The sequence below is a fragment of the Aquarana catesbeiana genome, linkage group LG09, assembly GCF_042186555.1.
Source record: "Aquarana catesbeiana isolate 2022-GZ linkage group LG09, ASM4218655v1, whole genome shotgun sequence".
Classification (NCBI taxonomy): Eukaryota; Metazoa; Chordata; class Amphibia; order Anura; family Ranidae; genus Aquarana; species Aquarana catesbeiana.
In genome coordinates, this window is record NC_133332.1 from 310,645,086 (window position 1) to 310,671,343 (window position 26,258).

Sequence of the window (26,258 nt, forward strand, 5' to 3'; positions counted from 1 at the left end):
CGATCCCGCCTGCCATTGGAGGAGGAGGAGACGGGGGGGCGTGGTCAGGAGTTGAGTCCTCCGTTAGCCCAGCCATTGCTGAGCCCCTCTCCAGTGACACACGCGCAGCGATGCCGAACATTAAGATCTTCAGCGGGAGCTCCCACCAGGATCTGTCCCAGAAGATCTCCGACCGCCTGGGGCTGGAGCTGGGCCGGGTGGTCACCAAGAAGTTCAGCAACCAGGAAACTTGGTGAGAGGGGGTCGGGGGTGGGTGGGGGGAGAAGGACGGTACACGGCGGCCCGGGCGGGTCACGTGAGAACACCGGGATATGGAAGGAGCTGGTGCGGAGGAGGGGGGGATGATGGCAAAGAAGTTGAGCGCTGAGCCGCGGGGGATGCCGGGAGTTGTAGTGTCGGAGAGGCGCGAGCGGCCTAGAGGTAGCGGACACGTGACTACAACTCCCAGAGTGCACCGCGCGGCCTGCGCACGGAGCGAGCCGACCACGTGGGCGCAGAGAGGGGTCATCACCTGACAATACAGCGCCCTCTGCAGGGGGGAGGAGCCTGAATCCTCCGATAGAATTGACGGTGAACGTTGTTTTGGAACTACATTTCCCATGATGGCCCACTACACTGCGGTGTGCAGGAGGATCATGGGAAATGTAGTTCCAAAATACCTGGGGTGCCATGGTTCGCCATCAGCGCTCTGATACACCCCCCCCCCACACACACACACACACAGTTGTCTTCTTGTGTTGTCACCGTAACCATTCATGTACCTGCCAGGGCCGTGTCCAACTGCTGTCTGTGCTGGCCCAGCTCCTCCATCCCTTAACCCCTACACAACCTTTTATGTAGATGCTGGGAGGAGCCTCTACTGTCTGTGCTGGTCCAGCTCCTCGGACCGACTTCTCCCTATATCCAGGGGATTGGCAGTTAGACTGTGCTGGCCCAGCTCCTCCCTACATAGATCCTCCCCTGACAGCTACATAGAATGCTAAAAAAAAAAAAAAAAAGCTGTCTGTGCTGGGCCAGCTCCTCTGCCTCTTCCTTAACCTTTACATCACCTTTCGTGTAGCTGCTGAGGGAGAAGCTAATAACCGTGCCGGCCCAGCTCCTCCTCTACACACCTCCCCACACAGCCTTTTATGTAGCTGCTGGGGGAGTCTCTGATTACTGCCTGTGCTGGTCCAGCTCCTCAGCCCTATGTCTTCCTTTTATAACCTTTTATGTAGCTGTCAGGGCAGTGCCAGTTAGGGACTGTGCTGGCCCAGCTCCTCAAACCCACCTCCCTACATAGCTCCTTCCCTGGCAGCTTACATGAAATGCCTGTGCTGGCCCAGCTCCTCTGCCCCTTCCTTAACCCATAGATAACCTTTTATGTAGATGCTGGGGGGAGGAGCTAATTTGTGACTGTGCTGGCCCAGCTCCTCTGCCCCTTCCTTTACCCTTCTACATACAGCTGCAGGGGAGGAGTGAAGGGGAGTAGAATGTCCTCATCTGGGGGGGGGGGAGGAGATGAGATGACAGTTCTGATGACGGGGGGCTCTTTTACCACCTCCTGCCCTCCGTATAGTAAAATAACTGGGGGGGGCAGGGGGGCTCTCGTGTTCCGACACAACGTCAAATGGGGTCATCCCGCCTCTTTACCCGTGTGATGTCCAATCAGAGCTGATCACAAGTAAACCCCCCCCCCCCGGCCCTCATCTCCCGACCCCTAATCCTTACACTCTGCCCCGACCCTCAGCCCCTGACCCCAACCTTTGGCCCTCATCTCCCGGCTCTTAATCCCGACCCCCGGCTTCTAATCCTACACTCAGCTCCCGGCCCTCATCTCCCAAACCCCGACCCCCCGACCCTCATCTCCCAACCCCCCTACCCTCATCTCCCGGCTCTTAATCCCGACCCCCAGCTTCTAATCCTACACTCAGCTCCCGGCCCTCATCTCCCAAACCCCGACCCCCCGACCCTCATCTCCCAACCCCCCCCCCCCTTCCCTCATCTCCCAACCCCCCCTACCCTCATCTCCTGGCCCTCATCTCCCGACCCCGCCACTACCCCCCCCCCTCTCCCGACCCTTAATCCTTACACTCGGCCCTGACCACAACCTTTGGCCCTCATATCCTGACCCCCGGCTTCTAATCCTACACTCATCTCCCAACCCCCCGACCCTCATCTCCCGACCCCTAATCCTTACACTCTGCCCCGACCCTCAGCCCCTGACCCCAACCTTTGGCCCTCATCTCCCGGCTCTTAATCCCGACCCCCGGCTTCTAATCCTACACTCATCTCCCGGCCATCAGCCTCCTCATCTCCCAACCCCAAACCTTGGCTCCTGACTAGGGCTGGGCGACTTTCCAAAAAAAAAAAAAAAAAATGCGTTTTTTTTTTTTTTTTTTTTCTTAAAAAAAAAAATTGAATCGAGTTTAATTTTTTTTTTTGTTTGGACACCGCGCCGGTCCTGAGGGGTTGCGGGCAGGAGTTTTTTAGGATAGGCCTCGCCTAAAAACTCCTGCCCACAGCTCCTCAGGACCGGCGCGGTGAAAAAAAAAAATGTTAAAAAAATAGATTTGTTTAACCACTTGGCTACCGGGTCCTAGTCATATGACGTCCTCACTGTGGGGGGGGTATCTGAATGATGGGTGTAGCTACAGGCATCATAAAGATAACATTCTTTTCAGCCGGCGATTCTTTGCACGATAAGAACGATCATAGCGGCACTTCCGCCGATTGATCATTCTTATAGGCGACGGGAGGGGACGTCCCCTCCCGCCACCATCCGGTGCTTCTCCTGGGGGCTCTCCCGTGCCATCGGGAGCCCGGAGAAGGAATCGGCCGGATGAGGACAATAGAGATTTCTGGTCATCTCTATGACCATCGGAGGCCCGGGTGTGATGTTGACGTCACGCCCGGACTCCGCATTGTAAACAAAGCCGCGATCGCAGCTGTCAGCATGAGATCGGAGAATTTTTTTTTTTTTCCGATCTTATGCTTTACAGCCTGGAGGAGAGGTGTGGGGGTCTTATTGACCCCACATCTCTCCATAAAGAGGACCTGTCACGATAGATTCCTATTACAAGGGATGTTTACATTCCTTGTAATAGGAATAAAAGCGATCAAAAAAAGTTTAAAGTAAAATTAAATTTTTTTATTTTTAAAACGCCCCTGTAGCTCGCGCTCAGAAGCGAACACACGCGTAAGCCCCGCCCACATATGTAAACGTCGTTCAAACCACACACGTGAGGTATCGCCGCGTGCGTTAGAGCGAGAGCAATAATTCTAGCCCTAGACCTCCTCTGTAACTCTAAACTGGTAACCTGTAAACATTTTCAAAGCGTCGCCTATGGAGATTTTTAAGTAGCGAAGTTTGGCGCCATTCCATGAGTGCGCAGAATGTTAAAGTGTGACATGTTGGGTATCTATTTACTCAGCGTAACTTCATCTTTCACATTATGCAAAAACATTGGGCTAACTTTACTGTTTTGATTTTTTTTAAGCACAAAACTGTTTGTTTTTTTTTTTTTCCCCAAAAAAAAACGTATTTGAAAAATTGCTGCTCTTAATCCTACACTCGCCTATCCTACCCTCGGCTCCCAACCCTCAGCCTTCAGTTCCCCGACCCCCAGCTCCTAATCCTACACTCGGCTCCCACCCCCTGGCTCCTGACCCTCATCTCCCAACCCCAAACCTTGGCTCCCGACCCCAGCTCCTAATCCTACACTCGGCTCCTAATCCTACACTCGGCTCCCACCCCCTGGCTCCCGACCCCAGCTCCTAATCCTACACTTGGCTCCTAATCCTTACACTCGGCTCCCACCCCCTGGCTCCCGACCCCAGCTCCTAATCCTACACTTGGCTCCTAAAACTCAGCCCTTGGCTCCCCGACCCTGAACCTCGGCTCCCGACCCCAGCTCCTATTCCTACACTCGGCTCCTAAAACTCAGCTCTCGGCTCCCCGACCCCAGCTCCTAATCCTTACACTCGGCTCCCAACCCTCAGCCCTGACCCTCATCTCCCAACCCCAAACCTTGGCTCCCAACCCGACCCTCAGCTCCCGACCTTCAGCCCTCGGCTCTCTGACCCCAGCTCCTAATCCTACCCTCGGCTCCCAACCCTCAGCCTTCAGTTCCCCGACCCCAGCTCCTAATCCTACACTCGGCTCCCACCCCCTCGCTCCCGACCCTCATTTCCCAACCCCAAACCTTGGCTCCCAACCCCAGCTCCTAATCCTACACTCGGCTCCTAATCCTTATACTCGGCTCCCACCCCCTCGCTCCCGACCCTCATTTCCCAACCCCAAACCTTGGCTCCCGACCCCAGCTCCTAATCCTACACTCGGCTCCTAATCCTTACACTCGGCTCCCACCCCCTGACTCCCGACCCCGGCTCCTAATCCTACACTCGGCTCCTAATCCTTACACTCGGCTCCCACCCCCTGACTCCCGACCCCGGCTCCTAATCCTACACTCGGCTCCTAATCCTTACACTCGGCTCCCACCCCCTGACTCCCGACCCCAGCTCCTAATCCTACACTCGGCTCCTAATCCTTACACTCGGCTCCCACCCCCTGGCTCCCGACCCCAGCTCCTAATCCTACACTCGGCTCCTAATCCTACACTCGGCTCCTAATCCTTACACTCGGCTCCCACCCCCTGACTCCCGACCCCGGCTCCTAATCCTACACTCGGCTCCTAATCCTTACACTCGGCTCCCACCCCCTGACTCCCGACCCCGGCTCCTAATCCTACACTCGGCTCCTAATCCTTACACTCGGCTCCCACCCCCTGACTCCCGACCCCAGCTCCTAATCCTACACTCGACTCCTAATCCTTACACTCGGCTCCCACCCCCTGGCTCCTGACCCCAGCTCCTAATCCTACACTTGGCTCCTGACCTCAGCTCCTAATCCTACACTTGGCTCCCGACCCCAGCTCCTATTCCTGACCCCAGCTCCTATTCCTACACTCAGCTCCTGAAACTCAGCCCTCGGCTCCCCAACCCCATCCTAATCCTAATCCTTACACTCGGCTCCTAATCCTTACACTCGGCTCCCAACCCTCAGCCCTGACCCTCATCTCCCAACCCCAAACCTTGGCTCCCAACTCCAGCTCCCAACCCGACCCTCAGCTCCCGACCTTCAGCCCTTGGCTCTCTGACCCCAGCTCCTAATCCTACCCTCGGCTCCCAACCCTCAGCCTTCAGTTCCCCGACCCCCTGGCTCCCGACCCTCATCTCCCAACCCCAAACATTGGCTCCCGACCTCAGCTCCTAATCCTACACTTGGCTCCCGACCCTCAGCCCTCGGCTCCCCGATCCCAGCTCCTAATCCTTACACTCGGCTCCCGACCCTCAGCCCTGACCCTCATCTCCCAACCCCAAACCTTGGCTCCCAACTCCAGCTCCTAATCCTACCCTTGGCTCCCGACCTTCAGCCCTCGGCTCCTAATCCTGCCCTCGGCTCCCTACCCTCGCCTTTGGCTCCCTACCCCGACTTTCAGCTCCAGAGATGCAGCAGAAAAGTTTTCTCTATTGGCTAATAAAAAAAAAAAAAAAAAAGTCGCGCCCGAAGCGCTCGTTGTGTGAATGCAGCCTAACCCCCAGGAGAAGGCACATGACGTACATTTTATGTGATTGTGGCGGGTCGGCTAGTGGATATGAATACATAGTTTTCTCTACACGTGTTGCATATCGCCGCGCATGCCGGAGTGGTAGCTGGATTTCCAGGGCCATTATTCAGTCTGAACTGATGACCTGTCGGGGGGGCTTTTAAAGCATCGCTACTAGGACATTTTTAGGTGCCAAAGTTCATCGTCCTTCCAGGGGAGCTCAGTTTGATTTGTTTGGTGTCTATATACTCGGTGTGACTTCATTTTTGAGGTTTCACAGAAAAAAACAAAAAAACGGACTTATCTATTCAATGTGTGCGCCGGGATCACCATCATCACTGAAGCTCTGCACTCGGTAAACAGACGTGGTATCTTCTGAGTGAAGAAGATTGGAAGTATTGTCACTTTATTTAGAAAATAAGATAACGTTTGGGGGGGAGGGGAGGTTCAACCAATCCTCGGGCCTAACGTCAGCATTTTAATCGCATTTTAAAACCGTCTCGGCCGATTATTCTTATTGACGTTCTCTTCTGGCTTTTGCAGCGTGGAGATCGGGGAGAGCGTGCGCGGAGAAGACGTCTACATCGTGCAGAGCGGCTGCGGAGAGATCAACGACAACCTGATGGAACTTCTGATCATGATCAACGCGTGCAAAATCGCCTCCGCGTGTCGCGTCACCGCGGTCATCCCCTGCTTCCCGTACGCCCGCCAGGACAAGAAGGATAAGGTGAGCCGACATCTGTACCAACGTTCTTCTCCTTCATCGGTCGTCTTCCATCGTTTCTCCTAACATCGTCTTCTCTTTTTTTTTTTTTTTTTTTTTTTAATTTAGTCTCGGGCGCCAATCTCCGCCAAACTTGTCGCCAACATGTTGTCTGTGGCCGGCGCCGATCACATCATTACCATGGATCTTCACGCTTCTCAGATCCAGGTAGGTGCTCTTTATTATTTTATTTTTTTTTTATTTGTTGTTATTTCTTATTATGATATTTAACCACTTGCTTACCGGTCACTTAAACACCCCCCCCCCCCCCCCCCCCCCTCCTGCCCAGACCAATTTTCAGCTTTCAGCGCTGTCACACTTTGAATGACAATTGCGCGGTCATGTAACACTGTACTCATATGACATTTTTATCATTTTTTTTTTCCCCCCCACAAATGGAGCTTTCTTTTGGTGGTATTTAATCAACACTGGGTTTTTTTATTTTTTGCTAAACAAACAAAACAAATAAAACAAATTAAAAAAAAAAAAAAAAGTTTCATAGTTTGTTATAAAATTTTGCCTTTCCTTCATTGATATTCGCTCATGAGGCTGCACTTGTAGGTGGCACTGGGAGGGGCACTTGTAGGTGGCACTGATGGGCACTGGTAGGTGGTACTGATGGGCACTGGTAGGTGGCACTGATGGGAGGGGCACTGATGGGCACTGGTAGGTGGTGCTGATGGGCACTGGTAGGTGGCGCTGGTGGCACATCCACAATCGGGACTGATGTCCCTCTCTCAGCCGCCGGTGATCAGCTTTTTTTTTTTTTTTCTTTCTCAGGCTACCAGCGTGAGGAGAAAAAATAGCCGATTACCGGCTCTGTTTACGTCACATGATCAGCTGTCATTGGCTGACAGGTGATCACGTGGTAAGGGGTCGAGATCGGCCACTTACTCCGATCAGCCGGGTCTCATAGGCTCGCTGACCAGAGCGCGCCGCGCACGTCCTGCAGGGGGCGCGCAGGCCGCTCGAGCACGGTAGGACGTCCAGGGATGCCCTCCCGGCATATTAGTTCCGCGCTGCAGCCGTCTTTCGGCTATGTATAAAGCAAGCGGAGGGCACTATGGTCTTCACTGTCTGATTTGTTGCTCCATGTGTGGTCTTCACTGTCTGATTTGTTGCTCCATGTGTGGTCTTCACTGTCTGATTTGTTGCTCCATGTGTGGTCTTGCAGGGCTTCTTTGATATTCCTGTGGATAATTTATACGCTGAACCCGCCGTATTGAAGTGGATTCGGGAGAACATCGCCGAATGGAAAACTTGCACTATAGTGTCCCCTGATGCCGGAGGTGCCAAAAGGTGAGATCCTGTCTCTTAAAGTGCCCATTGCGCTCCCAATACTACAAACCATGCACTTCCTGTTTATAAAGTGACAGTTGTGCTTCTGCGTTGTTACCTGCAACATGGAGAATAAAAGCGTCCTTCTTTTTTTTTTTTTTTTTTTGCCACATGTATATAAATCACTTTGCATGCACCAAGTATCTTTACAAGCTTTTGGAACAGTAAGTAGTGACTTCACTGTGCTGTACATAGCTGGTGCAGAGCTGTGGTAGGTACTCAGCGGGCTCCGCCCACTACAGGAGGGGGCGGAGAGCAGAGCTGTGGGAGGCTCCACCCACTACAGGCCGCCTCTAGAAAACTACAGGTGGGGGGCGGAGACGAGACCAGTCACCCTGTACAGAGAGCAGAGCTGTGGGAGGGACCCAGCAGGCTCCACCCACTACAGGCCGCCTGCAGAAAACTACAGGAGGAGGGCGGAGACGAGACCTGTCACCCAGTACAAGGAGAGGGGGCAGCAGTGGGCGGTCTTTATTACAGGAAGTCTCGCACTGGATGACTGCACAGATCTGGAGGGAATACACAAAGCACAATATGGACAATATTTTTTTTTTTAATTTTATTTCATCTTTAAATTGTATATAAGCCTAGTCACTAAAATGTATATAAAAAGTTATTTTTCAGTATTTTATGAATTTAGAGATTTTATTTACTGCCTGGTGATCCCGCCACAAAGGTCCTAAAGAAAGCACTTCCTGTTATAGGGTGACAACACTTCATTCCCCATCTCCTAGCTCAGCTCATGCATTGTCATCCTGCAGCATAGCACGGGAGTCCCTTCCTGTTTTGGGGTTACAATGCCGTATCCCTGTCCCCTTATTGGGGAGGGGGGAGGTTTTAACCCTCTTTCTTTCTCTTTTTCTTTCTTTTCTTTTTCTTTCTTTCTTTTTCTTTCTCTTCTTTCTTTCTTTCTTTCTTTTTCTTTCTCTTCTTTCTTTCTTTCTTTCTTTTTCTTTCTCTTTCTTTCTTTCTTTCTTTCTTTCTTTCTTTCTTTCTTTCTTTCTTTCTTTCTTTCTTTCTTTCTTTCTTTCTTTCTTTTCTTCTTTTTCTTTTACTTTTTCTTCTTTTTCTTTTACTTTTTCTTTTACTTTTTCTTCTTTTTCTTTTACTTTTTCTTCTTTTTCTTTTACTTTTTCTTCTTTTTCTTTTACTTTTTCTTCTTTTTCTTTTACTTTTTCTTCTTTTTCTTTCTTTCTTTTCTTCTTTTTCTTTCTTTTCTTCTTTTTCTTTTACTTTTTCTTCTTTTTCTTTCTTTCTTTTCTTCTTTTTCTTTCTTTCTTTTCTTCTTTTTCTTTCTTTCTTTTCTTCTTTTTCTTTCTTTCTTTTCTTCTTTTTCTTTCTTTTCTTCTTTTTCTTTCTTTCTTTCTTTCTTTCTTTCTTTCTTTCTTTCTTTCTTTCTTTCTTTCTTTCTTTCTTTCTTTCTTTCTTTCTTTCTTTCTTTCTTTCTTTCTTTCTTTCTTTCTTTCTTTCTTTCTTTCTTTCTTTCTTTCTTTCTTTCTTTCTTTCTTTCTTTCTTTCTTTCTTTCTTTCTTTCTCCTTTTTCTGTGATGGGTACGGTGTCGTAGGGACCACAGCATTATTATTATTGTTGTTCCTGTATAGTATAATACAAGAATTACTATTAATGATTACATTTATTATTATTCCTGTATTATAACAATCTTATAATACAGGAATAATGAAATTATTAATGCCTGTATTATAATATACAGCTATTATTATTATTATTATTATTATTATTTTATTCAGGAATTTGATATTTATATAGGAATTTATTAATAATAATCCTGTATAATTCCTGTACAGAAATAAAAAGTATTATTGTTATTATAAACATTGTTTATACAGGGTTTATATAGCTTAAACAGTTTGCGCAACAGTTCACCAAGTGGGTTAAGCGGGCCTTGCTCATAGGAGCTTACAATCTAATAGGGTGGGGGGCATTTTGTAAGCAAATCCCACCCCAGAGACGAAGGAGCTTTGCGGTTCCCCTCCAAATTCTTTTTCTGTTTAGCCAATTCTAGTATTTACTTATTTATTTTTTTTCTTACCGTGTCTTTTTCTATTTGATTCCAGAGTCACCTCCATCGCCGATCGCCTGAACGTAGATTTTGCTTTAATCCACAAAGAGAGGAAGAAAGCGAATGAAGTGGACCGGATGGTCCTGGTGGGGGACGTGAAGGATAAGGTGGCCATTCTTGTGGATGACATGGCCGACACCTGCGGGACCATCTGTCACGCTGCAGAGAAGTACGGTGTCCGGGGTTCTTTTTAATACTTGGTTAGAAAAGCTGGAAGGGTCAAAGTAAAACATTTTTCTTACGGGAGATTTAAAACCCCCAACGCTGACCACAGAAGTGGGCAAATGATCCGCAGCCCTTGTCTCTAATTTCATAGCCCAGGTCCTTAACCAGTCCCCGCCCGGCCATCAATCTGCTGTAGGCCTTTTGTCATTTTGCGTGGACGTCATGTGATGTCCTCCTAGTCGCACTGCTCGGGTGGGGCACAGAGATCGTGGCGAGCCATGTCCCTTTGGACACAGCACATCAGCGATCAGGGTATAGAGCCATTGACCTTGGCTCCTTACCATGTGATTAGCTGTGTCCAATCACTGGCGATCACAAATGTAAACAGTTTGGCGCACCTGTTGTCAGCGCGGCTCACCCCATCCCACCCCCCGTTTGCATTTTAGTCTAAATATGAGATCTGAGGACTTTTTGACCCCAGATCTCATATTTAAGAGAACCTGTCATGCTTTTTTCTATTACAAGGGATGTTTACATTCCTTGTAATAGGAATAAAAGTGATCCAAATTTTTTTTTTTTTTCAAAACAGTGAAAAAATAAATAAAATAAAGTAAAATAAATAATAAAAAAAAAAAAAAAATTTTTTAAAGCGCCCTGTCCCGACGAGCTCGTGCGCAGAAGCGAACGCATACGTGAGTAGCGCCCGCATATGAAAACGGTGGTCAAACCACACATGTGAGGTATCGCCGCGACCGGTAGAGTGAGAGCAATAATTCTAGCCCTAGACCTCCTCTGTAACGCAAAACATGCAATCTGTAGAATTTTTTTAAACGTCGCCTATGGAGATTTTTAAGGGTAAAAGTTTGACGCCATTCCACGAGCGGGCGCAATTTTGAAGCGTGACATGTTGGGTATCAATTTACTTGGCGTAACATTATATTTCACAATATAAAAAAAAATTGGGCTAACTTTACTGTTGTCTTATTTTTTTAATCAAAAAAGTGAATTTTTTTCCAAAAAAAGTGCGCTTAGAAGACCGCTGCGCAAATACGGTGCAAAAAAAAGTATTGCAATCACCGCTATTTTATTCTCTAGGGTGTTAGAAAAAAAAACAATATATAATGTTTGGGGGTTCTAAGTAATTTTTCTAGCAAAAAAACCTGTTTTAAACTTGTAAACACCTAAAATCCAAAACGAGGCTGGTCTTAAAGTGGTTAATAATTAATAGTATTTGTTTTTACAAATACTATTATTCTTAATAAAACAAATACTATTACTCATTATTGTTATTAATAGTAATAACACAAATACTGTAATTTGCAATCTGAACTACAGTTTTTGTATTTGTAAATGTATTATTCAAATTAACATTTTATTTTATTATTATTATTATTATTTTTAATAGTACTTGTGTTTACAAATACTATTATTATTAATAAAACAAATACTATTACTTATTAATGTTGTTAATAGTAATAACACAAATACTATCAATACTAAGAACACAAATACTATTAATTATTACTACAAACGCAAATACAATTATTAATAAGACAATAGAAAAGAGGTTACCAGTTCTGGGGATAGCTACTACATCCACATCCTGATAACTAAAATTAAGTATGAAGGGGGGGGGGGAAACACACACACACACACACACACACACACACTCACTCTAGGACTTTTCAGGATGTAGAGCTGGCACTGAAGTGAGCACACAGTATTGAATAAAAGTATATTGATAAAATCGCATACAATATATCCTTGTTATGGTTGATCCACGTGCTTGGAGACCGTTCATGTCAGTAGAGTAATCCGACGCGTTTCGCTAAGTGAAGTCTCTGCTTCTTCAAGGAATTTTGATATATCTAATTACCATTGTATTGAGAAAACTATATCAAGCTATGTTAATTTTAATCTTGCAAGCTAGAATTTATTTTATAATATCTTTTTTTTTTTTTTTTTTTTTTTTTTTCTTCCAATGTCAATTTGAATAATATATTCACAAAAATATAATAACTGTAATTCATATTGCAAATTACAAAAGTGCTGAGTTAATTGGTGAGCAATTTTTGTAATTTGCAATATGAACTACACAGTTATGTATTTGTAAATATATTATTCAAATTAACATAGCTTGGGGGGAAAAAAAATGAAATGTCCTAAAATAAATTCAAGCTTGCAAGATTAAAATTAACATAGCTTGATATAGTTTTCTCAATACAATGGTAATTAGATACATCAAAATTCCCTGAAGAAGCGGAGATTTCACTTAGCGAAACGCGTCGGATTACTCTACTGACATGAACGGTCTCCAAGCACGTGGATCAACCATTATTGTTTGCTATATCATGAAACAAGGATATATTGTATGCGATTTTATCAATATACTTTTTCAATAAATGACTTTTACTCAGTACTGTGTGCTCACTTCCTTGCCAGCTCTACATCTCCCCCCCCCCCCCCCCAATACATAGTATTTGTGCTGTTAGTTACTAATACTATTGCATACATAGTATTTGTATTATTAATACTATTTAATAACACGGATACTATTTATTATTAACGACACAGATACTATTATTGCTACTAACACAAATACTATAAACTATTATATGTGTTAGTATTAATAATTAGTATTTTTTGTGTTATTAGTAATACTGTTATTAATATTAGAGCTACATTTATTCATTTTATTATTTTGGCGTTCAGCTTTTAGAAGACTTTTTTTTTTTTTTTTTTTTTAATCCCCTTTTTCCTCTCTCTCTGCAGGCTGCTCTCCGCCGGAGCCACAAAGGTTTACGCCATCTTGACTCACGGTATATTTTCTGGCCCCGCCATTTCCCGGATTAACAACGCCTGTTTTGAAGCGGTGGTGGTGACGAATACGATCCCTCAGGAGGAGAAGATCAAACATTGCTCCAAAATTCAGGTATGTACACAAAATGGGTAGGTTCTCTGAATGGGCAGGACGAGGGCACAGGACAGGGGGTGGGGGGGGGTAGCGTTGTATAGAGAGGGGGCTGCCTAGTGGGGGAATGTGCTGATAAATGCTGGTACAGGGTCACTTTGTATCTAACGCATACCTATAAGACCCTCTTTCACACTTGGCCGCGTTAGCGGTAAAGCGCCGTTTTTTCCGGGGCACTTTTAACCCCCTCTAGTGGCCGCATAAAGGGTTAAAAGCGCCCGTGTTGCGACGCTGCAGAATCGTTTTGGCGGCGCTGCCCATTCATTTCAATAGGCGGGGGCGTTTTGGGAGCGGTGTATACAGCGCTCCCGCACCGCCCCCAAAGATGCTGCTTGCAGGACTTTTTTTTTTTTTTTTTTTTAACGTCCTGGAAGCGCATTGCCCCCAGGAGAGGCATTTTTTTTCAGGCACTTTACAAGCGCTATTTTTAGCACTAAAATGCCTTCCGTGTGAAAGGGGCCTAATGAAAGATTCAATATACGTAACCCCTTTTGGTCGGTTCATTTGTTGATATGCCGCCATTTTTTAAAAATTTTTTGATTGCTGCAAGTATTTTCGCTGCCCAGATAGCCATTCTCTCATTTGTTCAGGCAACAGCTGTTACTGCTACGTGGACGGGGGAGGGGGTTTAAATTTAGTAGCTAGGATAGCATTTGGCTTTTATATTTCAGTGTTTTTATTGAAAAACATAACAAAGTACAAAATAGTCATATAAGCAGATTAATATCAAATTGTCAAAGCAATATTCTCCAATACAGCACCAGTTAAAAGTAAATTCCCATCATCCATTCTCCACCCATTACGGTAACAAGACACAAAAAAGTGTGACAAACATCAAAAATCAGTGGGATCCAGTCCTACCCTGTTTCCCCTAAAATAAGACCTAGCATGATTGTCGGTGATGGCTTCAATATAAGCCCTACCCCCCCAAATAAGCCCTAGTTAAAGTCCTTGTAGGTCTTATTTTCAGGGAAACAGGGTAGGGCTTATTTGGGGGGTAGGGCTTATATTGCAGCCATCACCGACAATCACGCTAGGTCTTATTTTAGGGGAAACAGGGTAGCCCCTCAACCATAAGCCAGGTCATCTTTATGTGAGGGAACGGTGTAGACCCAGAATCTTGGGAGGTCCCAGATAAGGTCCCTGGGACAGTCCCAAGTCTCGCGGTCATAAGCGATCTCATCCGAGATCAGCTGTATTGTGCTAAAGTTTCCAAAAAATGAAAGAAAAGAACCAAACGGAGAAGAGAGGAAAGTAAGAAACGAAAGAGAGGGAAGGAGAGGGTTGTCCTGGGGTACGCTATGGAGTTGAGATATAATCGATCCGTGGGTCCCATATCTTATTACATTTCTTGACTTTATTTGCAGAGAATGTGAGTGAGTTTATCATTGATCATAATCCAATTAAGTTTATTCTTAACCTGGTCAAGAGGGATTATTGATTTGTTTCCAATGTCTTGCAATTGTAATTCTCGCCGCCAGTAATATATATTTAATTAATTTTTACTGATTGTTCGGGGATTTCATCAGGTAATTTTGTGAAAGAGGGCAGCTTCAGGAGATCTACGAGTGTTTACCCCCGTCACTGAATTGATTAAATTGAAAATTCAACTCTGATTATGAGGGGGCATTGCCACCAAATATGGTGCATGGTCCCCAACTGACCGCAACGTCGGAAACAGTTTGGAGAAGCAGAAGGATGCATCTTAGCTACTCTAGTGGGCACCAAGTACCGACGTAGGAGCGTTTTTGTAATTAGCCTCAATCGGAGTAGTATTGATGGAAATTTTGGATAACTGATGAGCAAGATCTTGCCATACTGTGAGGTCAAAAGTTATATTCAAATCTTTTTCCCATTGGACCATATAAGTCCATTTTGAATCTGGCTCGGTGAGGGGTGGTATATATCGCAGAAATCCGACCCCCTCTGAAAGCCCCTAGCCTGACAAGTTAATTCAAATGTTGTAAGGGGGCCCACTAGTTGGTGAAGTTTTAGATCTGGCAAACGATGCAATTGGATTATACCGAAATATTTCACTAGGGGGCATGTGAAACTCATCTTTTGAAGTATTGTATCGTGTGCAATTGATTCCCATTCAGAAAGTCTCCAATTCTCAGTAACCCTTTATTGAGCCACCACTGAAACACCTGCGGGGTCAAACCAGGTGGAAATTCCGGATTACAAAAGATGGGAGCAAGTGGTGTATGGGGGGGGGGACGACAGGGGACTACGGTTGCGTGACCTATCCCATATTGTTAGGGAATGTGATCGAGTGGGGCACAGTATAGGTGGGCGGCGACGGTTGGGAAGCCACATTAGTGATCCTAAGCATTTGGCTTTTAAAAATACCCATGTTTGCTCCATCGATCGTAGCTTATTTTTGGCTTTGGAGCGCCTCGTACATCCTTTATTGAGGGTTTTCTCAGGCTCCGTGCAGGAGGGTTGCCTTGGGACAGCTGAGAGAAAATTTAATGATTTGGGACTGATCTGTGATTTGGTGATGGTGGCTAGTCCCTGTGTATCCTAGGACAGTTGGCTGGCTTACCCACCCTGAAGCTGGAGCAAGGCCTGCTCGAGCAATGTTCATAGACCACCTCGCCTCTTTGGTCACTGAGCTGGAAGTTGTTTAGAGATGAAAAATTCTGGCATTCAATGTCCCTTCTTTCAGGTATTAAATTAAATTAAAGCCATAAAGATATAAAGTCTTCATAGGGGCAGGGCTTTGCTTCTTTGTGTCAGAGCTGGTGGTCTGATCACTGGTTGGATAATAATTCAGCAGCAGCAGGAGAGGTGACGGTAGCAGAAATCTACAAAATTAATGAAGCAGGGAGATCCTTGCACTGCAGGCCCTCAGGTATGGCTTCCCCTCCAGCAAGGAGAGCCATGCGCAGCACAATAGGGACATCAAATCTCAGGGGAGTAGCAGTCAGAGGCAGCAATGCCTTAGATCAGGGGTCTCCAAACTTTTAAAACAAAGGGCCAGCTTATTGTCCTTCACACTTTAGGAGGGCCAGATCGTGGCTAGTGAGGGCAGAAAATGTCCCAGACCCAGAATTGTTGAGAATAAATATGGCCTCAGGGTTGGTGGGCAATAGGAGGAGGAGTAGTAGTAGTGTCCCTATTAGTAGGAGGAATAGTATCCCATCATTAGAAGAAATGGTGCCCTATTGGTTTCAGTTGGAGGAATAGTGCCTCAGGGGCGAGGTAAATGCTAGCAAAGGGCCACATCTGGCCCTCGGGCCACAGTTTGGAGACCCCTGCCTTAGATGATTTCGCACTGCAGAGATACAGCTATGAAGCTACAGAACAGGATTGCCTAAGCACCGATCCAGAGGTAATGAAGGAGAAGCAGTGAGATCCTTGCACTGCAGGCCCTCGGGTGCAGCTTCCTCTCCAGCAAGAACCATGTGCACAGTAGTGACCTCAAATCTCGAGAGACTAGCGGTCCGAGGCAGTGGTGCCTTAGATATCACTGTGCAAATATTCAGGTATGAAGTTACAGGACAGGATTGCCTAGGCACCAAATCCATAGAGTGAATGAAGGAGAAGCTGGAGGATCCTTGCACTGCAGGCCCCTCAGGTGCAGCTTCCTCTCCAGCAAGGAGAACCATGCGCAGCACAGTAGTGACATCAAATCTCAGGGAATTTGCAGTCAGTGGCGACAGTGCCTTAGATCTCACACTGCAGATATACAGCTATGAGGCTACAGAACAGGATTGCCTTGGTACCAAGCCACAGAGGTAATGTAGGAAAAGCAGGGAGATCCTTGCATTGCAGGCACTCATGTACAGTTTCTTCTTCAGCAAGGAAAACAATGCGCAGCACAGTGGTGCCATTAAATCTCTGGGAATTAGCATTCAGCGGCAACAGTGCCTTAGATCTTATACTGCAGACATACAGCTAGTGGGCGCAATGCCCAGGAGTGCCTAGGTACAGGAAGTGCATAGCTATATTCCAGAAAGAATTAAAGGTAGATTTTGACGGGGAACTGTTTCTACATGATTTAACATTTTGTAAGGATTCCTTTCACACAGCAAATTTTGTTACTTTGAGTTCAGTTCCAATTTTAAAGAGGAGCTTCATTCTGGTTCCTTGCACTGTAGGCCCTCAGGTACAGCTTCCTCTCCAGCAAGGAGTACCATGTGCAGCACAGTAGTGAGATCAAATATCAGGAGACTAGCGGTGGAGGCAGCCGGTGCCCTTATATTTCATACTGCAGATATACAGCTATAAGGCTACAAAAACAGGATTGCCTTAGCACTGATCCAGAGTGAATGAAGAAGCAGGGAGATCCTTGCACTGTGGGCCCTCAGGTACAACTTCCTCTCCAGCAAGGAGAACCATGCACAGCACAGTAGTGACATTAAATCTCCAGAGACGATCCATCAGAGGCTATGATGAGGCTACAGAACAGGATTGCCTAGGCACCAATCCATAGTGAATAAGAAGCAGGGAGATCTTTGCATTGCAGGCCCTCTGACACAGCTTCCTCTCCAGCGAGGAAAACCATGCACAGTAGTGAGCTCAAATATCAGGACACAAGCCATCAGGGGCAGTAGTGTCTTAGATCTCCTGCTGTAGATCTACAGATATAAGGCTATATAAAAAAGTGCCTAAGTCAAGCATCTCTCAACCTTTGTACCCCAGGGGAACCCCTAAAATCTTTAAGATATCCAGGAACCCTTACTAAAACAAATTCATTGGTGTTCAGTGAGCAAAATGCCCCTTACATTTGTGGACAGAAGAATGGAACCCTAACAGTGGTTGTCAGAATGCCACCATTACAGATAGCTAAAAAGATCGTTGGGTATATGCATCTGGCTTTGCCAAGTAGCTTTAGCACTGGAGCGATGAAGGCACCATCAAATGGGAGGTCAATGAGCCACAGTTCAAGGAACCCCTGGAGACCTTTGGAGGATCCCCAATTGAAAATGGCAGACCAATGCGCTTGAACGTACACTTTATTTATCTCAGGAGGAATCAAGACCAAATGTAAATACTTCAGGGTGCATCATTTCTGGATCTAGGTTGTGGTGGTCAAATGCAGGCAGAGGGGGTTTGGTCTGGTCAGTGGTCCCTTGTGCGGATCGTGGTGTCCACCGAAAAAGACTTTTTGACTTTTGAACCTAATCGCTTCTAGATATTTTGTGGAAGATAGTAAATCTTATCTTGTTTGAGTTCAGATCAATTTTAAGAGACCTAAGATGAAATTTTTGTATAATAATTTTTTTTTTTCTCCCCCCTCTCAGGTAATCGATATCTCTATGATCCTGGCCGAAGCCATCAGACGGACACACAATGGAGAATCTGTATCTTATCTCTTCAGCCACGTTCCTTTATAGCACTTCGCCTTTCCGGAAAGATTGTTTCTCGAATACCATGTTCCACTGTTTACTTCTAAGAGAGGTGCGAACGACCCTCATTCTTTTATCGGTTCCCCCATTCCTTTCAGACGGGGCAATGGGGACGGTATTTATTTTCGCTGATGGGCTCCATGCCCTCGGGCTATTCAGGGAACGCGTTGAGGCCATCCATAATTTTATTTTTGTAAAAGTGTTTTAATTCTCTGGTATGGAAAGTTCAAGATAAATGACCAGGTGTCAGGATGACTTTTTGAAGTGTTTTGTTGTTGTGAGTTTTTTTTTTTTTTTTGTTTGTTTTAGATTTTCATATATATATATTTTATAGTTTGATATACAGAAGGATCCCATTTTTGTGCTTGGAGACACTGGCACATTGCCCATTCTAGGTAGAGTCGCATTGCTTCCAGATGCTCCATTAGCACCCTTTCCCTCGCTCTTAGCGGGGCTTCCCTGTACCTGTGATGTTATGTTCCCCTTCCCCTCCCCCCTCTTTGGACATGAGCAGCCATTCACTAGGCCTTATAGAGCTTGGGCTGCACTTCTGCAGCAGGGAGTAGGTGAGGCTGCTCAGAGCTTACTTGGGATGCTCGCCTGCAGCAGGGAGACAGTGATGGTGCTCAGAGCTTACTTGGGGTGCTCAGAGCTTACTTGCTCAGGGGGGAAGGAGGTGAGGGAATACAGAGCTTACGTGGGGTGCATTTCTGTAGTGGGGAAGCAGTGAGGAAACGCAGCTTACCTAGAGCGCATTTCTGCAGTAGGGAGGTGGCAAGGGAGCATGGAGCTAACTTGAGGTGCTCTCCTTGAGGAGGGAACACAAAGCTTACCTAGGGTGCACACCTGCAGTGAGGGAACATCGTTTTACTCTGGGCAAACTCCTACAGCGTGGAGGCGGTGAGGGAATGCAGAACATACTTTGGCTGCACTCCTGCAGCAGGGAAGGAAAGCATAGCTTGCCTGCGGCGTACTCCTGCAGCGGTAGCAGAACGCAGAGCTTGCCTGGGGTGTAGTCCTGCAGCGGGAAAGGAAAGCATAGCTTGCCTGCGGCGTACTCCTGCAGCGGTAGCAGAACGCAGAGCTTGCCTGGGGTGTAGTCCTGCAGCGGGAAAGGAAAGCATAGCTTGCCTGGGGTGTAGTCCTGCAGCGGTAGGGAACGCAGAGCTTGCCTCGGGTGTAGTCCTACAGTGGGGAGAGAAAGCAAATCTTGCCTGGGGTGCACTCCTGCAGTGGTAGGAGAACGCAGAGCTTGCCTGGGGTGTACTCCTGCAGCGGGGAAGGAAAGCATAGCTTGCCTGCGGCGTACTCCTGCAGCAGTAGTGAATGCGGAGCTTGCCTGGAGTGTAATCCTGCAGCGGGGAAGGAAAGCATGGCTTGCCTGGGGTGTATTCCTGCAGCAGTAGGGAATGCAGAGCTTGCCTGGGGTGTAATCCTGCAGCGGGGAGGGAACACGGAGCTTGCCTGCGGTGTACTCCTGCAACGGAGAAGGAAAGCAGAGCTTGCCTGTGGTGTACTCCTGCAGCGGAGAAGGCAAGCAGAGCTTGCCTGGGGTGTAATCCTGCAGCGGGGAGGGAACACGGAGCTTGCCTGCGGTGTACTCCTGCAACGGAGAAGGAAAGCAGAGCTTGCCTGGGGTGTACTCCTGCAGCGGAGAAGGAAAGCAGAGCTTGCCTGTGGTGTACTCCTGCAGTATGGAGATAACAGCTTTGCCTAAGGTGTGCACATCTATGCTCCCTCCCTGCTGCAGAAGTGCACCCTAAGTAAACTGTGTGCTCCCTCACTGCATGCTCTCCTGCAGTGGGGAGGTGGCGAGGGAAGACAGAGTTTACCTGGGGTGCTCTCCTGCAGCGGGATAGACAGTGAGGGAACAAAGCTTACTTGGGTGCTCTCCTGCAGCAGGGAAGGGAACACAGAACTTACCTGGGATGTACTCCTGCAGTGGGGAGGTAACCGCTTTTCCTAAGGTGCACATCTGTGCTCCCTTCCTGCTGCAGGAAGTACACCTTACGTAAGCTGTGCGCTCCCTCACTGTATAAGTATACCTTGCTGGCACGGAGGGCTATCGGCAAGGACTGCTGCTGTACCGTGGATGAGCATGGCCCAGTGTCTTCTAAGATATCCTTAGTTTTATACATTTTATTGGAGGTAGAATAATTTGCTCCGTAGAGAATATCTTGTATAAACTACTATGAATAATTGAGACTGACCATGTACAGAGAATGGGATAGCCTTGGTCGGAATCCGTACCTTCTGAATATTCACATGAACTTTGTTTTTAAAACAACAAAAAAAAAACTTCTGTATTGGCCATAGTAGAGCCTGCCCACACGTCCCGATCTGTGCCATTCCCTTCAGGCAGTGGCGCGGTGCCAGGGCCGACCTGACTGCAAATAAACGGAGAATTGTTTACATAGGTCCTCACACCGCCAAGCTGGTTAATGAAGAGATGGAGGGCGGTCGGGTTGTGAGAGCGAAACAGGACAAACCTAAAAGACCTACTTGGCCAATTTTGTTATTCCCCCCCCCCCCCCCCCCCAGCATTGTAGGATGGGTTGGAAATTTTCGGCAAGGTTTTACCACTATGTGTCCCCACTGGGGAAATTTTGCCTTCAGAAAAATATGGATTGGAGGTCACCAGGAAAGCAATAAATGGAGGTTCTAACCTTTTTTTTCCTACAGTACTAGAAATGTTTTAAGTTGTGGTGTCTCCATCTGAGAGATTTTCCACCACCTCCCTGTTTCGTTGACCCCCCCCCCCCACCCCCCTCTGTCACCAGGACAGGATATGAGGGGCGTCTCCATGTATTACAGTGTTATAGTAGAAGTGACCTCCTTCCCTCGCTTATCTTACGGTCATTGCTCACTAAGATTAGAGCTGCTTGTCCATCATTCTGCAGTAGTAGGAGCTCAGACTCCAAGACCCGTAGGGATGAAAGGGTTGTAGAAAGCAGGACCGGCTAGGAAGGAATGGACAAGCAGATCTCCAATCCAATGAGCGATGTCGAAATCATCAAGGTGTTATGTGATGGAACGGTTTGTTCCCCCAGATCTTATTTTTCTTATACAGGATAGGAGCTTTTTAAAACAAAGTGCACTTACTGTTTTTGACCTAACTAACCCCCCCCCCCCCCCACTACACAGATGCATATTTGCCTTTATCCAATGGCCACAGTTCTACTGTTTGTTTACATCCAATGGCACAAGTAGTCTCTGCCGTGGCCACGCCAGTGTAGACTATGGGGCAGTCTCTGATTATCTCCAGCTGGGGACACCACTCCACAGAAGTCTATGGGACACTATGGCCCAGCTCAATGACTAAGGCTACGTTTCCACTAGTGCGACTTGGGACTGCAAAAACGCATGACAAGTCCTACCCCATGATTTCCAGCGAGTACCGTTCATATCTGTACGACTTCAAAGTAGTCCCTGCACTACTTTGGTCTGACTTTGATGGGACTTGAGGTCCATGGACCTCAAGAATACACAGGGCATTGCTTCAAGGCTCATCAAAATTGCGCGACTTTCAGGTTGCAATAGTGGAAACCTAGCCTGAGCCCCTAGGGTGGAGTGAAACATGTCCGGGGGTGTGGCCTTGGGAGGAGCTGAGGCCACGCTTCATATTATACACAAATTGAGCTGTCAGTGTGTGGTGCTTTTTTTTTTTTTTTTTTGTACTCATATAGACTATGGGGCGGTCTCTGCTTTTCTCCAACTGGGAACACAGCTCCGTAGAAGTCAATGGGGCACTAATATGTAGGAACGATGGGATGCAAACAAGCAGCAGGGGGCTGCTGGGAGGTAAACAAGCAGCTGGGATGCAAGGGGCTACCGCAGGGCTCAAAATTTCAAGGACTGAGCTTCTAGTTGGGCCTCAAGGGTTACTTGCCACTAGTTGCCCTGTCCCTTATCCCACCCCTTATGAAATGACACTTAAATGTTTTATGCAGAATTAAGTTCCAAAAATAAATATTAACAACTTTATCAGTGCAGCCTCACCTGTGCCCATCACAGCGTGACCAGTGCCCACCAACGGAGCCTCACCTGTGCCCATCGTTGCAGCGTGACCAGTGCCCACCAACGCAGCCTCACCTGTGCCCATCACAGCGTGACCAGTGCCCACCAACGGAGCCTCACCTGTGCCCATCGTTGCAGCGTAACCAGTGCCCACCAACGCAGCCTCGCCTGTGCCCATCATTGCAGCGTGACCAGTGCCCACCAACGCAGCCTCACCTGTGCCTATCATTGCAGTGTAACCAGTGCCCACCAACGCAGCCTCGCCTGTGCCCATCATCGCAGCGTGACCAGTGGCCACCAATGCAGAGGAAGAGAGAGGGCGGCCAGATCATCACAGAGCGGGGATTGCCCGCTGTAACAGCTAACATTTTAATTGCCACCCGCTCGCGGTCACACAGCGCCTGTGACAGACAGAACAGCCTGGCATTGGACTGGCGTTCTGTCTATCATTGGGCGACGGGTCAGGAGGCGGGGCTGCGTGTGACCGCGAGCGGACAGCAATTCAAAATGTAAGCTGTTACAGCGGGCAATCCCCGCTCTGTGAAGATCTGGCTGGCTCTCCTCTTCCTCCATGCTCCTTTTTTTTTTTTTTTTTTTTTTTTTTTTTTATTTCCCCATGGGGCGATCGCTGGGAGAACGGCTCCCATTCCTAAAATGCGAGTGGAGAATTTGAGGGCTGGGATGCAAACAAGCAGCAGGGGTCTTGCTGAGATGCAAACAACCATTGGGACCACTGGGATGCAAGCAAGTATCAGGGACCACCGGGATGTAAACAAACATCAGGACCGCAGGTGTTGATGGGATTCAAGTATGAATCTGGCGGGGGACAAAAGAAAGATATGACCCTTTGTTTTAAAACGCACTTATCCTTTAACTAGAAATCAAGTATGTTATGAAACTCTGTGATCTGTATCCACTAACTGTGTAATCACCTCCTGTGTCTTTTGAAAGAGCCACATACTGTTTAATCATTAGAATGCTGCTCCAGTGTGATGGCTTCTTGGATGCATTTGAATTTTGAAGTTGTCCCAAAACATTTCAGCAAAAATCCAACAAGTGTAAGCAAGGAAGAAAAAAAAAAAAAACCCGGTATATCCCTACAATACATACATTTTCCACATTGCCTCTCTTTAAAATTACAAGTGCAGAAAAATGTATTGATCTGCCAGAAACCCAGTGAGCTGCTAACGTCTACATAGGATGACACCACTGCCCGCTAGTGCCGTTTCTGCAGGAGATATTCACTAAATCCGCATGGGCCGACATCCTCGGCACATGCGCACTGAAGAAACGGCCCGCTAGTGCCGTTTTTTTTCAGGAGCCGTGGCTGGGAGTGACGTCATCGCGGCTCCGTCCATTTACAGCGCGGGAGCCCACGAACCTGGAAATAACTTCGAGAGATGTGTCGTCGGTACCTTAGGTTTAGGAGATCTTCACTAAATCCGCATGGGCCGACATCCTCGGCACATGCGCACTGAAGAAACGGCCCGTTTCTTCAGGAGCCGTGACCGGGAGTGACGTCATCGCGGCTCCGGCCAATCAAGGCGCCAGATCCCGCGAACCCGGAAATAACTTTGAGAGACCTGTCGGCGGTATGCGGGGTCCGTTACAACAGATTCGATCTAAGGTATTTCATAATGAGCTAGTATGCAAAGCATATTAGCTCATTATGCCTTTGTCTTGCAGTTGTGTTTTTTTTTTTTTTTTTTTTTTTTTTGGAGTTTCCAACAACTTTAAAGCAGAGGTCCACCCTAAAAAAAAAAAAAAAAAATTACATAAAAATGCTCCTAAAAATATTAAAAAACTGTTTTTTACTTACCAGAAATGGCTGTTGCTAGGCAGATCGTCCTAATCTGCCACTTCCTACTCCACGGTGATCTTCATTCTCCTCCTCCTCGCGTTGTCTTCTGGGGAATGGGGCGCGCTGTGTTCTGGGAACTGTGTGTGTGTGTGTCCCAGAACACAGCCGGCCATTCACAAAGTGCAGCACGACCTGCGCAGTAGGAAACGGGCAGTGAAAAGCCGCAAGGCTCCATTGCCTGTTTCCCTTCGAATGGTGGCGCCGGGACCTGATCCGATCGGCCTTGGGCGGCCGACATCGCGGGCACCCTGGACAGGTAAGTGTGCTTATTAAAAGTCAAACACTGTAGCTGCAAAAAAAAAAAAAACCTTTTCAGCTGGACCTCCGCTTTAAGGAAATGAGCATTGGGCTGATGTGACAAAACGTTGGGCTGACGTGACAAAACGTTGGGCAGACGTGACGAAACGTTACAAACGACAAGCGTTACCAAGAATTACAATAGTACATCCCATCTAAGCTAGTATACAGATGGCTGGTATGTCAGCCATGAAATGAACCATCGGCAACCGCTCATCACATTATACGTTTGTAGGATGGTACTCCAGTATTGCCCCGTACATTTCCCAAAACAATTTTTTTTATTTTCCAATAGAAAGGTAGAAAAACTTGCGATGGCGGTCGAAAGGACCCAACCGGAGTATACAATATACAGAATAGAGATAAAAGAACAGCTTGGAATTATTTTTTTTCTGTACTTGGGGCATCTTTCTAAGATTAATAATGGGGGATGTGTATGTTTTGCAAAGATATACCAATTTTATATTCAATTTTTTTTTTTTTTTTTGTGCAGACATGCACTTTTCTAGTGTGAAGTGATAGGTTAGGAAGTTTGGATGTCTGTGATCTAGGTCCACATCTGCTTCTATCTCCTTTCTGTTAGCCAGTGATACAAGTCTTCATTTTCTGACTGCTTGCTTCACTCTGAAGTCCTCCGTCTGCGGGACGTGCGTCCGTCCGGTGATATAACTGTGATCTCTATCTACGTACATATGTATAGATTGTTGACTATAAATGTTGTGATGGCTTGCAGGGCATTAGCTAATATTGTCCCAAAATGAGAGTGATATTTAATGAGAATGTCTAGAAAAAAGTAATTACATTACTCCATAAAAAAGCAATATTTTACTGTGGTTTTATTCCTGTCTCTCCTTTTATTTTACTCAATAAAACATACTATACTTGGTCTCTGTTGTTGTTGTTTTCATTCCATAATGGGGCGTTGCGTGTTTTTAGAGATTGCGATGGGACTACAAAATTGTGCCCTATGTAGTGGGGGTGCAGCTATCATAGGGGTATCGGCGTTGCGCTGATAGGGAAAAAAAAAAAGTGTGGCGCACTGCATCCCATTGACTTCAATCAAAAGCACCCAGCCCCCCTCCCCCCCCGGGGCCTTGGATGCAAAGATGCCCCCCCCCCCCCCGGGGACGTGATTGCAAAAATGCCGCCTTAGAATGCCAAGACGCTCTCCCCAGGGACTTGAATGCAAAGACGCGTCCCCCTAGGGGCTTACATGCAAAGATGCCCCTCCCCCCATGGACTTGAATGCAAAGGGCCGCCCCCCCCCCACCTAGAGACTTGAATGCAATGACACCCTCCCCAGGGACTTGAATGCAAAGACGTGCCCCCCCCCCCAGAGGCTTGTAAAGCAAAAATGCGTCCCCCCACTAGAGACTTCAAGATGTGCCCCTTCCAGGGACTTGAATGCAAAGACGTATCCCCCTAGGGACTTGAGTGCAAAGGCCCCCACCTAGAGACTTGAATGCAAAGACACCCTCCCCAGGGACTTGAATGCAAAGGTGCGCCCTCCCCCCCATCTCAGGGATTTGAATACAAAGATGTGCCCCCCCAGAGATTTGAATGCAAAAACGCGTCCCCCCTAGAGACTTGCATGCAAAAATGTGCCCCTCCCAGGGGCTTGAATGCAAAGACGCATCCCCCTAGTGACTTAAATGCAAAGGCCCCCCCCCCACACACACCTAGAGACTTGAATGCAAAGACACCCTCCCCAGGGACTTGAATGCAAAGACGTGCCCCCCTAGAGACTTGGATGCAAAAACGTGTCCCCCCTAGAGACTAGTATGCAAAGATGTGCCCCTCCCAGGGGCTTGAATGCAAAGACG

The 26,258-nt window shown here is 47.1% G+C and overlaps 1 protein-coding gene across 1 annotated transcript; it reads left to right on the forward strand.

The window, feature by feature from the left end:
• Window positions 1-25,321, forward strand: PRPS1 (phosphoribosyl pyrophosphate synthetase 1). Its single transcript, XM_073600652.1, has 7 exons — window positions 1-232; window positions 6,132-6,315; window positions 6,421-6,519; window positions 7,526-7,650; window positions 9,766-9,939; window positions 12,708-12,867; window positions 18,156-25,321. The coding sequence occupies exons 1-7, from the start codon at window positions 111-113 to the stop codon at window positions 18,246-18,248; spliced, it is 957 nt and encodes a 318-aa protein (XP_073456753.1). The 5' UTR covers window positions 1-110; the 3' UTR covers window positions 18,249-25,321.
• Window positions 25,322-26,258: the final 937 nt, after the last annotated feature.